Source organism: Galeopterus variegatus, unplaced genomic scaffold, assembly GCF_000696425.1.
Source record: "Galeopterus variegatus unplaced genomic scaffold, G_variegatus-3.0.2 Scaffold345, whole genome shotgun sequence".
Lineage (NCBI taxonomy): Eukaryota > Metazoa > Chordata > Mammalia > Dermoptera > Cynocephalidae > Galeopterus > Galeopterus variegatus.
In genome coordinates, this window is record NW_007726456.1 from 690,602 (window position 1) to 704,255 (window position 13,654).

General features: G+C 33.5%; 1 protein-coding gene across 4 annotated transcripts in view; it reads left to right on the forward strand.

Annotated features, from left to right (window-relative positions):
- The window catches only part of CHD9 (chromodomain helicase DNA binding protein 9), a 209,296-nt gene extending 195,901 nt beyond the window's left edge, over positions 1 to 13,395 (forward strand). For all 4 annotated transcript variants that reach the window (XM_008567795.1, XM_008567796.1, XM_008567797.1 and 1 more), the window contains 5 exons: positions 612 to 751; positions 1,042 to 1,263; positions 4,825 to 4,953; positions 7,898 to 8,002; positions 9,906 to 13,395. In XM_008567795.1, the coding sequence (XP_008566017.1) occupies positions 612 to 751; positions 1,042 to 1,263; positions 4,825 to 4,953; positions 7,898 to 8,002; positions 9,906 to 10,811 (1,502 nt within the window). In that variant the 3' untranslated portion in view covers positions 10,812 to 13,395. The remainder of the gene's footprint in view (positions 1 to 611; positions 752 to 1,041; positions 1,264 to 4,824; positions 4,954 to 7,897; positions 8,003 to 9,905) is intronic.
- Positions 13,396 to 13,654: the final 259 nt, after the last annotated feature.

Consider the following 13,654-nt stretch of genomic DNA (forward strand, 5'->3'; position numbering starts at 1 on the left):
TGGGGTAGGTTTACTCTGCCTCCTCTTTCTATACAGTCAGTGTAAGAACATAGCCTGTGGAAAGCACCATGAGGTGGACTATGAGAAATTGAAAAACAACTTGGTTGTGAAAAAAAGGAGCACAATAGAGGCCAGTCTTTCAAAAGCTTTAGGGTTACAAAAAGGCCAAAAGAAGTTTATTTTTTGTTTGAGGTAGGCCATATTTTTAACTTGAGAAGAAGAATCTACTATACAAAAAGACATTTTGGCAGAGACAAATGATAAAAATAAGCTTTAGAAAATTTAGAAATTAGTGGGTTCAAAGAAAGGGGAAAGGTTTATCTTGGACAAAAGAAAGGCAGGCTTCTTCCTGTGAAAGAGGAAGGAAGAGAAGATATGTGAATATCGAGGGGGAGAAACTGAGAAGACAAGTCAAAATTTGAAAGAGGCGTAGATGACAATTAGCCTAGTTTTTGATTTAGTAAAGGGATTAGTAATTCTTTTAGTCTAAGAATTTCTTGATTTAGGATATATAAAATAAGAACTACACTTCCATATATTTAGGAAAATGATTACTTTCAATTTATTTAAGAACTAAATTTTTATCACTTTTGCATTTTTAATTTGATTAGGTACTTCCATTCAGTCAAACCTTGGTGCCAATGGAGTGATATTAGACGACCAACCTGTCATCAAAAAAAGGCGGGGAAGGAGGAAGAATGTAGAAGGTGTTGACATCCTCTTTTTTAACAGAAGTAAACCACCTAATCATGTAAGTAAAGCAATACTGAAAAACTACTGATGCTAGAGTCCAAAATTCAGTCCTGGTAAATATGTACAATATTGCTGTTTTATGAGAGAGAAGTATACTATATAGTTATAGATTGTATCTTAGTTGAATCTGACACTGGCCAAAATTCATGAAAATTTTAAGTTTAAAAGATTCAGCAGAATTTTAAGCAACAACTTATTTTTTTCCTCTTCAAAAGGAATTGTTTCATTGGACCAAAATTAGAATGATAAAGCATGGAAATAAAAATTTCCTTTCTTGTTTTTCTACAGGCTACTTTAGGCTTAACCAACTCACAGATTTCCACAGGGATAAATCCAGCACTACCCTACACTCAACCTCAAGGAATTCCTGATACAGAAAGTCCAGTTCCAGTTATTAATCTGAAAGACGGGACAAGACTTGCAGGAGATGATGCACCGAAGAGAAAGGATTTGGAAAAATGGCTTAAGGAACACCCAGGTTATGTGGAAGATTTAGGAGCATTTATTCCTGTAGGTGATACCTTAAAAATCTGGTATATATTATTTCCGACTCATCAAACCTGTAATGATGAAGCATAAATTCTCATCCACTTATTCTAAATATGTGTGCTTTCTAAGATTTAGGAAAATTAGTAGAACAACAAATTATCTTTCCCATGATACAGTACAGTGCCATTTTTCATTTTTCCATTCTGCATTCAACAAGTATTTAATAATAAAAATCACTTTGATACTGAGTATACTATGTTAGACCCAATGAAGGCTGCAGAGATATAAAATATTCAGTCATTTCTCTCAGGAGTTTATTTATAAAATGATAATAAACACTAAGGTCAAGTGGTAAGATTTCCATACCAGAAGCTGCCAAATAAATAAAATAAAATAATAAGGATCGTAGTAAACATTTATTGAAATTTAGCAATGTGCCTACCATTATACTTAGCACTTAATATGTATTATCCCATTTAACATAACAACTTTATTAGATTGACATTATTATAACTATTTTATAGATAAAGAAATTGAAGCACTGAAGTTTTAAGTAAATAGTCCAATGCTGCACAGCAAATAAAGTCTTAAATCCAGTGTCCAAACTACTACTGTTAAGCTCTTCAAGCTGTAAGAGTAAAGCTTCTGTCCCTCCAGATGCATAACAAGTTTACATTAAGCAAAGATGAGAATCGATATTTTTTGTTTGCATTCTCCTTATCTTTTGAAATACTGTCTACTCACTATCTTCTTATTGGCATGTGGCTTTCTCACTCATAGAAATCTATTATTTGATTTTCCAGTACTTCACTATCAGACACCAATGTACCAAATTTTGTGTCAGTATCTCTTATCATTTATGTGTACTTTATAAGGTAAGAGAATAAAGGCACATCCTCTATACAGTGAAGTTAGCAGGCCTATTCTATCTGCCTCCATTATGAAGATTAAATAGATAACCCAAGTGAAGCTGTATGCTACCCTTATGGCCTTCTTAAAGACTATGTCCTCTTCACCCTTGTATCCCTAGGATGAAGAACTTAATTCCTGATACATAGAATAGTATCTAACTCCGTGTAAATACTTATTGAATCTACGATTAAAAAATGAAAATCTTTTGAAAACTAAAATGTACAATATAAAGTGATTATTATTTTATTAACAGAAAAAAATTGCCTTGTTATTTTTTTCATAAAAAGAAACCATAAAAGCTCTCATCTCTCGAATGGACTTTGTATCCATAATATTTAGTTCCAGTATTTTATATTGCTGCTGTTGTCACCAGGGAACAACTTGGTAGTCTAAAACAGAGAGCCTCAGTCTTGGCTTTTGGATGCCCTTCATATCCCTAGTTTACTCAAAAGATGCCACAAATTCTCAAATTTTTATTCAATTCCTTGTGGTTTAAAAAAAAATGCCAAATCATGTCCTTACAATTATAAGGGGAAGGTTTTTCACTAAATATAATGGGTAATCACAGAATGAATATCGCAATTCTAAAAATAATGAGAATTATTCGTTTAATCCTATAATTTCTTAACATGTTAGAAAATCACATTTATTTATTTAGTCAACAAATTTTTGAGTTACTACCATGTGCTAGTTTCAATTTTAAGGGGTTGAAGATTTAACAGTGAACAATATAAAGTTCTTGCCCCCGTGGCACTTACATTGTCTCTAGTCTCTGAAGGATTTTCATACGTTTCTTTTATCACTGCAAAAGAAAGTCTATTAACTTTTTAAATCTTTGTATCCATTTATCATTTTCACTGCAAATAAACCTTTTATCATAATGTTATTTATAACTTCATTATTAAGATTTAAAAACATTTTTAAAGGGTGGCATTTGTTCTGGTAAAGAATATAACATATAATGCTTTTCCAAGGATACTTTACATTAATGATTATTGGATCTCATACTCTATTGTGGTATCTCTATAGCTAAATACTTATAACATGGAGTAGAATATACTATTACAGAGGTATGTATAAAGTGCCATGAGAACAGATATAAAACCAATTATCTCTGCCTAGGCAGAGTAAAGTATCTGGGGAAAGATAGAAAGAAAACAGAGTTGACATTTCGCTGGTGGATGAATAAGAATAAGGAGGCATTGACCAGGTTAAGACAAGGGGAGGATATTCTAGGCATTATAGAACAATTATGAATAGAATTAAAAGAGGATACAACTATAAGGCATATACATAAAACAATGACTAGTTTGATATTCTAGAGTATGTGGGCATGTGAGTGGGGTAATAGTAAATGAATAGAAAAGGTGAGCTGAGGCCGGCCGTGGCTCACTCGGTAGAGTGTGGTGCTGATAACACCAAGGCCACGGGTTCGGATCCTGTATAGCGATGACTGGTTTGCTCACTGGGTGAGCGTGGTGCTGACAACACCAAGCCAAGGGTTGAGATCCCCTTTCCGGTCATCTTTAAAAAAAAAAAAAAGGGCCGGCCCAGTGGCGCACTGGAGAGTGCGCCACTTGGGAGCATGGCCATGCTCCCGCTGAGGGTTAGGATCCCATGTGGAGACCGGTTCCCGCTCACTGGCTGAGCGCGGTGCGGGCGCAACACCGAGGGTTGCGATCCCGTTACCGGTCAGTAAAAAAGACAAAAAGGAAAAAAAAAAAAGAAAAGGTGAGCTGAATAGGTTTGGGTTGCGATGTGACTGGTATGCCAAGCTGAAGAGTTTGAGCATTATTTTCTTTGAATTCTGATTGGTTGGAAATCGCTACAACCATCAAGCCCACTTTGTTAACAGTTGTAGAGATAAGTACTATGGTCGATGGAAAGTTTTTTATTTTTATTGCCAGATATGAGTTCTTAATCTGCTTCTGCCACTTGCTAGCTGTATGACCTTTCAGGAAGAGAACCTCTCTGATTCTCCAGTTGTAAATTAAGAATAATACCTTTTAGTATTTTTAGTATTACATGTGAAGAGATAAGGAAAACTATTAGTGAAATGAAGAGAAATGAAAGCCACTAGCACAAATTATAAATTGTCACAGTGCAGGGAAAGTCTGTTAAGTTTCTCCAGATAAATTTCAGGAGAAGATTATCAGAAGAAAAAGTAAAGAACTGTACAATTTAGAGGAAAATCCTCCAGCATCATTGCTAATCCCTTCAGGTATCACTCTAGGAATACTGTGGTCTTTGAGGGCATTTAAGAAAAGAACTAGCAAAGTCTTGCTTGTTTCAGAAGCAAATGGAAGGACCTGCTTTCATCTAGAGCCATAATTGTGATCATTGTGTTGGCCTTGAATAAATTTTAAATGTATAATTTGAAGAGAAGATACATGTAATATTTTTTATTAAAATTAAAATTTTATTTTATTTATTTTTTGATGGCTGACCAGTACAGGGATCCAAACCCTTGCTCTTGGTGTTAAAATGCCACATTCTAATCAATTGTGCTAACCGGCCAGTGCTAAAGTTTAAATATTTTTAAAGTGTGAATAACTAAAGGGTAAATGCTTTCATATTATATAAAATTAAATTACTTGGTTCAGCTTATTTGTAATATTTTGAATAGTTTTACACAGGTAAATATTTTAAAGATATATCTATGTATTTTAGAGAATGCAGCTTCATGAGGGAAGGCCCAAACAAAAAAGGCATCGTTGCAGAAATCCTAATAAACTAGATGTTAATAGTCTTACTGGAGAAGAACGTGTTCAGCTGATTAACAGAAGAAATGCCAGAAAGGTATTTATACATTTGTTGTCAATCTTTTGTATTAATTCATTATTTGAGATCTCTAGAATGCTATTTCATTAACAGATCTAGAAATGTGTTGAACCTAGCAGATTTGTTGGGAGAGATATGGACTATAATTTTATGCACTCTAATTTCAAATCCCACATGACTGGCTAAGCTATTAAATGAAATGAGCAAGTCACTTAACGTATCTGTGTCTAAGCAGTGCCATTGCATATGGTTGTGCGCCGCATAAGGGTACTACATTTAAGGCAGTGATTCTCATCAGGGGGTGATTTGTGCCCCCCAGGAGACATTTGGTAATGTTTAAAGACATTTTGGTAGCTACAGCTCAGTGACATGAAGAGGTAGTGGGCAGGGGAAAGATGCTACTCTTGTCTAGTAGGTAGAAGCCAGAGATGCTGCTAAACTTCCTATAGTACATAGGACAACCTCCCCACAATACCAATCTAAAAATGTCAATGCAAAGGTTAAGAGAAACCTCGATCTAAGGGGACACCATTCATATCATAGCCATCATAAATTTATATATTTATCACTACAGCTTTTCATCAGATGGCCTTAGTCTCCTGTTCAATCAAAATCAGAATATTACATAATTTTCCAGTGGATAGAAGTAGAATGTCTTAAACAAAGGTACCTTGTAGACTCATGGCTGATTGATGAATGGTAAAAGTTGAGGTTTTTCTAAAGTAGATATGACTCAACATTTGTTTCCCCAAATTGTTTGTTTTACATTTGGATGGGTATATATCTCTTTTACCTCACAAAGCAAATGATAGAAGACTTGTAATACCCTTTTGTAAATGTATAGCTTTGAGACACTGTTTTTTATTCTGATGAACAAGCAATAAAATAAAGAAAGAAAAAAAAATGGGCTCCGGTAAAAACAGCAAATTTCTCATTGAGTTCTTTCACTCACAAACTAAATCAACTTATATAGGTCATGTTAATTCCCTGGTTTTGATTTGCTCTGTGTTAAATGCCCTCACTGCTAGGATAAAAATACATAAAAATATTTGAACTTCTCATAAGAAATATTGGAATTAGAAGAAAACTATTTTTAAAATAACAGTTGTTTTAATATTGTTGTGTACAGTATTTAAAATTAATACTAATTTTCCCCTAATCTTGTAGAGATAGCTTATTCAGCTTTTGTTAGTATTTTAAAGTGATAGCATAGATGTCTTAGAGAAAGAACAAGGTGATATTTTAGTAGCATTTTACTTAATTTTGTGCTTGCATAGATTGTTACTTATCTTTGCACTATATTTTATAACAAAAATCCCCATTACTACACATTAGGAATGAATTTGTCTTAGCCAGTTTTAAGGAAATGGAACAGGTTTGAGTTTTTACTTGTTAGGTTTAATATTAAACCTTCTAAATTTCAGTCTTAATTGTGGTAATCTCATGAGGGGCCTGTTCATTTCCCTTAATTTGTAGAGTTCTTTATTGTCTTGAGTCGCTAGGGTACAGGCTTAAGGATTGATGAGTTACTAAGGAAAAGAATCTACCTAGTGAATCTCCATTAACCCATAAGAGGGCCTCCAATTTAAATTGAAGTTTAATGAAGGGGATAATAAAAAGGAGAAGGCAACAGAAATTACAGAAACTAAGTAAAGAATACTAGATAAGAATACTATAGGTAATATAACTGACCATATCAAACTCTGCCTATATCTTATCAACATATACATAGCATGTATTCATTCAAAGGAGTATGGAAGAATTCATTACTCAAGAAATATCTGTTGTCGGGCCAGCCCGTGGCTCACTCGGTAGAGTGCGGTGCTGATAACACCAAGGCCATGGGTTCGGATCCTATATAGGGATGGCCGGTTTGCTCACTGGCTGAGCGTGGTGCTGACAACACCAAGCCAAGGGTTGAGATCCCCTTACCGGTCATCTTTTAAAAAAAAAAAAAAAATGAAAAAGAAATATCTGTTGTCTCCAGAGGGACATTATATTGGTAGGTCTAAATCATTTGTCCAAATCTAATATTCTTAATTTAAATTTCAAAATATTGTCTCAATGTCATACTAATTATTATAGGGAGTGGGGTTTTTTTCAAATTTACTTATGATTGGTTAGTTATGTCACTTTTTACATACAAAGGATAGGTATAATTTCATACTTTTAGGTTGTCAATATACATAACAGATAAGAGTATGGGTTTTTGAGACCTAGGTTTTAATTCTGACCGTAACACTTACTAGCTGAATTTAGGCAAATTATATAATTTCTCTGAGGCTCAGTTCCTTCATTTAAAATATAGAAATAATACTATCTCAAAAGGATATAGTGAGAACTAAAATAAATTATACACTTAAAGTCCTTAGTACAATACTTGGCATATGATAATAACATCAACAACATATTTCTGATGTGTCAGGATTATGCTAAAACACCTGAATTGTCTCTTCATAAAAACCTATGAGAGAAGTATTATTGATATCCCCGTTTTACAGATCAGAAAACCGAGGCTCAAAGAAATTTACTAATTTGCTCGAGTTCACATAGCTGGTAAGTCTTACTCTAAAGGATGTACTCTTAACTAGGCGATACTGCCTATCCAGCATAGTAAGAGTACAGTAAATGATAGTTATTCATTTTATTCTAGTTATTCTACTTAAAACATTTAAAATTTACATTACCACATGTTTATATTGTTTATCAATAACTCACATGGGTTGTGTTGGTCCTTTTTAATACAAGGTTACCAAAAAGTTCATGGAAAGAGTCATTATCTTTTAATTCTATTTTTCCATGAACTTTTTGAAGTGTCCTCATATAATCATAAAGGTTGTCAAAGGTGGTTCAAAAATATGCATTTTAAAGAAATAAACTCTGTAGAGCACAGAATAAAAGCAAGAAATAGCTACATATTCAACAGTTTCTAAGTATCTAACAATCTGTTTTTCATTTACAGGTTGGAGGTGCATTTGCTCCCCCTTTGAAAGATTTATGTAGATTCCTAAAAGAAAACTCAGAATATGGAGTAGCTCCTGAATGGGGAGATGTTGTTAAGCAATCTGTGAGTATTTCACAAATACAGACTCATAACATCGTTTTTAAAATTATTAAATCTTAGATTAAATTTTAAGAATTAATAAAATATTTCATGAACATGTGACAGTATTTTTTAGTTCACGATTTTTATTTTGCAGAATATGTTGGAAATTTTTCAGATGCTTGTTGAGTTAGAATGCAAAATCAATGTGTACTGACTTGTTTTTATTTTAACCTCTAAGATACTGTTTGAATAGTGTCACAAAAAATAACCAAATATGTGGGCATAGAAATATATATAGGAATATTCATCATGGTATAGTGGTAAAAAATTGGGAATAAATTAATGGTTCATCCATATATTGGAAAACTACAATTATTTTTAAAATTATATCTTAAGAACTTCTAATGACAAGGGAGAAAAAGGTCACAGTATATTAGATATGGTAGTAGTTAAGTTCTTGGAATAGTGAAGCCTACCCATATGATAAATGGTGAATAAATAATAGGTATTATTTCTACAAGTGTGCAAATGAAAAGGGTAGGCTATAAAACTAAGTTCAGTATGATTCTATTTTTTTATTTTAGAAAGGGAAGTGGGAGTATTGTAGAATGTGTATGAAGGCACAAGGAAAAAATAGAAGAACACATCCTGAAATGTTAGCAATGGTTATCACTGAATGGTGAGATTGTAGATGATTTTTTTGTTTGTATTTTTTGTTCCCATGTTTTCTGGAATGAGCCCTAATGCCTTTGTAAAGAGAAAAAATAAGTTGATCAAAACAAAGTAAACAGGTAGTCCCATGATTATTTCTTTAAATCACTGTCGGGAGCTGACTGTCACAAATGGTAGTCCCTAGGCACATGTGGGTATTGAGCACTTGAAATGTGGCCGGCCTCAATTAAGATGTGTTGGTAAGTGTAAAATACACACTAGCTTAGTTCGGAAAAAAGAATGTAAAATATCTCAACAATTTTTATAGAGTATATTATATTGAAGTGATAGTATTTTGGTTATGTTGTATTAAATAGACTGTTACTAAAATTGTCGCCTATTTCTATTTTACCTTTTTTTTAGGGTAGCTACTGGAAAATTTAAAATTACATATGTAGCTTGTATTATATTCCTACTAGATGATGCTGGTCCAGAGGTTCTAAACTCCTTAAACTTCTAAAGAGTTTTGAGCCCCAGAAAATCATGGGAGAATTACATGAAAGTAGCATAAATTGTTCTCTTTTGTCCTGGGCTTGATGGTTCTTAATCTGCAGGTGCTGCTGCTGTTTTGAACCAACTCATAATTCCCCCTTAGAGTATCTTTTTCAGCTTGGCTCTATCTCCCTTATTTCCAAAGTGACAGTCAAAAGATTCATATGGAGCATCTTGTTATAACTGTAACATTTCACTTACTTCCCCTATCTTTTCCTTATTTTCTTCCAGATTAGAAGGTGGCCACTTCTCTGGTCTTTTAGAACAAATAGTGATATGAAACATATAAGGGTTATAGTAGTACCCATGAAAACATTTCTTTGGATCTTATGTATTCTAGAAATATTCTATAAACTTATGACTCACAATATGAAGGAAGGCTAAAGGCTTCTTTCTACTCTCTTATCCTATGGTAAAATTAGAAGGGGATGCTGGCCAGTTAGCTCAGTTGGTTCAAGTGCAGTATTATAACACCAAGGTTAAGAGTTTGGATCCACATACCAAGTAGTGAAAAAAAAAAAAAAGAATGAGAAGTGGAAGAGCTGTTTCAAGCCACTACTTAAAATAAAATTAGGTTATCTCTTTCATAATTGGTTATTGCACATCAATACAGAATAAGTTTACAAATAACCTATTTTTAATGGGTTATGCCTGTGATAAACTAATAGCTATTGATTTTATTTTCATGTAACTATTATTGAAAAATATATATTTCTTCCAGGGATTTCTTCCAGAAAGTATGTATGAACGTATTCTCACTGGTCCTGTCGTGAGAGAGGAAGTAAGCAGGCGGGGGAGACGGCCTAAAAGTGGAATTGCAAAGGCCACAGCAGCAGCAGCAGCAGCTGCAACTGCCACTGCCACTGCCACTGCCACTGCCACCAGTGTTTCACGCCATCCTTTGTTAGCCAATGGATTACTTCCAGGTGTGGATCTCACAGCTCTTCAGGCCTTACAACAAAACCTACAAAACTTGCAGTCACTGCAAGTAACTGCAGGGCTAATGGGAATGCCTGCTGGCCTTTCTTCTGGAGGAGAAGCTAAAAACATGGCTGCTATGTTCCCCATGCTGTTGTCAGGAATGGCAGGATTACCAAGTCTGTTGGGCATGGGAGGGCTTGTAACAAAGCCTACAGAATCTGGGACAGAAGAGAAAAAGGGAGATGATTCTAAAGAGCTAGAAGGAAAAAAAGAAAGGACAGAGAGCCAAAGTTCAGAGAATGGTGGAGAAAACTCTGTGTCAAGTTCTCCTTCAACGTCCTCAACTGCTGCATTGAATACAGCTGCAGCTGCCAACCCATTAGCTCTTAACCCATTATTACTATCTAATATACTTTATCCAGGGATGCTTCTCACTCCAAGCCTTAATCTTCATATTCCAACTTTGTCCCAGTCCAATACTTTTGATGTACAGAAAAACAAAAACAGTGACTTAGGTTCGTCTAAGTCTATAGAAGTAAAGGAAAAAGATTCCAGAGTTAGAGATCAGGAAGACAAAGGAGGAACTGAACCAAGTCCTCTCAATGAAAACAGCACAGATGAGGGTTCAGAGAAAGCTGATGCTTCATCTGGATCTGATAGTACATCATCATCATCTGAGGATTCAGATTCTAGTAATGAAGACTGATTCCCAGACTCTGCACTTAAATTATGAACTGATTTTGGATTTTTTTCCTTTAATTATTAATTGTAAATACCCAGTGTTGAGTGCATCAATAACTTACTGACCGAACATTTCAGTTATTTGTTTAGAAGTGCAAACTGCTTTCAGAGACGTTTTGCATGTAATATTTCTTAAGATTCATAAGTTTCTGAACTCGTATGTACTATCAAATACATAAAGGTGTAAAATTACAACAAAAGGCATTATAATTTTGTTGGGGGTTAATTTTATGAAAATTATGCTCAATGAGAGTTGTATATTTAATATATTTGCAGTGAACACAGAATACTTTATGCATATTACTGATTTAATTTGAATATAGTTTTACAGCCTCCTTGACACCTATAATTTACAGATCAAAACTCAGCAATAATTTGGGCAGCTAATGAATGTCATGAAAGCTGTAGAATCTACATCACCATCCATTGCTTTAATTACATGAAAATGCTCTAGTGTTGTGATGCACTGCTGATGTTTCCAGTTCAGGTACAAGTACGTTTTAAAGAAGAAATAAGTTTCCCAATCAGCCAACTTAACTGGCTACCTGTTACCTCAGCTGAGTTAGTTTAGGAAGTTTACATTCGTTTCTAATTCTATACTTGTTTTCAGGGGTTTTTTAAACACATCCTATAATATCATGTTAATCTGGCAAGAAATATGACTTGCTTTTTGCTGAGCTTAATTTGGATGTCAGTAAAATTAAGTCATAAGATAATCCTGTGTCGTGTGACTTTGGCACCCTATAGACATACTTAATTTTTAACTTTTCAAAGTTTGGCCTCCTCTTAGAAATAATTATGTCTCAGATGAGTAATGTCTGTTTCCAGGGTTCAGAAAAGGCAAACTCATGAAATGCCACTGAAAAGAACTTTCAACACAGCATACTTCATGTAAAAGAAATTGTTTGTTTGCTTTATTTGTGTAGATTTCTATTTGTGTTTTATGTCATGGAAATATTCCAAAATTAACAGATAATAGTGGTAAAGTAATACGAAGATAGCCTAAATTCATTTTGAGTTTCTAGGTGTAAGCAGACTAAGTGTTGCCCAGAATCAGTGTTGGGTTATCAGTTTATATTAAATATACTTAGTTGCCCATTGTGAAAATGCACTTTGAATAATCTCAAAAAGTTATACCTGTAAACCACAAAAATGAAGCCCAAGGCTTCTGTTCAATTTCTTAGAACCCTTTACCATGTAAAATTTGTCTGATATTGATTTGTGATACATTTTCTCCTGCTAAAGCTGCTATTCTGACAAGGTCCAGGTTCACCTAAACATACATATGAAGCAATTAGAACTGAATTGGACGTAAAAATATTTACATTCTAAGGAGATATGTTAGCATTTCTCTGGTAGTCTAATAAATCAGTGATAAAGTTTGGAAAAGCATAAATTTAGGGGGGAAATGTACTCCAGTTCTCTCCTACAGCAAAAATAATTTTCAGTATGTTTTCATAAAACTTGCTTTGTCATGAATTAAGTGATTATATTAGGTTTTCCAAGAACTTTACCAGTAAATTACATTTCTGTATGTAAAATAACTAACCCCTAATTAGAGAGACAGTGTTATATGTATCTGCAAAATTATACAAGTTCCATTGGGATTGTATTGATTTTTGTATTTTCCCAAAATAGTTCTTTGAATTGATAGTCCTTTATGCAATGTCTTAGCAATAGTCACTATAATGCCCATCCAGAAGTGGGTAGTAATTCCTCATCATGAAAATGATATATTACATATGTAGTATCTTCCCTTTGCAGTATTGCACTTTTGTTTAACTAGAATACACCTATGAGATAGCCAAAGTTTTTCAAACACAGTTAACTTAGTTTGCCAGTGGAGTATTTCAACACGATCCATATTTCCCTTCCTCTCTCTAGTTCTACCCACATGATCTTTACTCCTTTCTTTCCCAAATTAAAAAAAAAAATGGAAAAAAAAACTCTAGATCTTGTCACTAAAATCTAATTTATATCAAATTTATGAGATAAAGTATTTTCCTAATTATGGTCAAATGAATTTGGTTAACATCCTAGTGATTCTCTTTCTATGTAATAAGGCAATTACAGTTTTCAAAGCATTAAGGCTAATATTAACTTTAAACATTCTCTTGGGTTTCAAGACACTTCTATTTTGTATTGATAGTGGAAAAGTTGTCCAACTATTAGCTAAGAAAGAAAACATGCACATATGGTTGTGTAAAGTTAAGGGTTATAAGGAAAAAATTCAGTAGAATTACATAATACTAAAGTTGCAGTTGAAAGGATATCCAAGTATGTGTTGGTAGTTAACTAAAAAATTATAGCTGTTATTGCCTTGTATTTATAGCCCTTGTTTCAGGTTTCATGATTCAAGTCTTAGTCCAATTTTTCTTTTGGACATTTGCAATATTTACCAGTTGTGTTTTGTGTAGTCTGAATTTGCTTTCTGTAGTTGAGCAAACGTCTTAAAGTCATTTGTAATTTATTAAATTACTTTCTATGATCTATAGAGCAAATGGAAGTTTAATTATTTTTTATTAAACATATTCTTTGACTACCCATGATGTCAGCCTCTGTACATGATAATACTTTAATTGAATTTTATATATAATTTATCTTATTCCAGTGATGAAAGAAGGAATAGTTATAAATCTTTAAGAGGAAAGTGTACTTTAGAAGAATTCTAAAAAGACAGAAGTTGGCTATAATTATATCTTCAATATCATCTTAAAGGTTACCAATTTTTTTTTTTTTTTTTTTTTTTTTTTTTTTTTTTTTTTTTTTCTTTGTCCCCATACTTCTTTCCATTCTGGAGCAATCCAG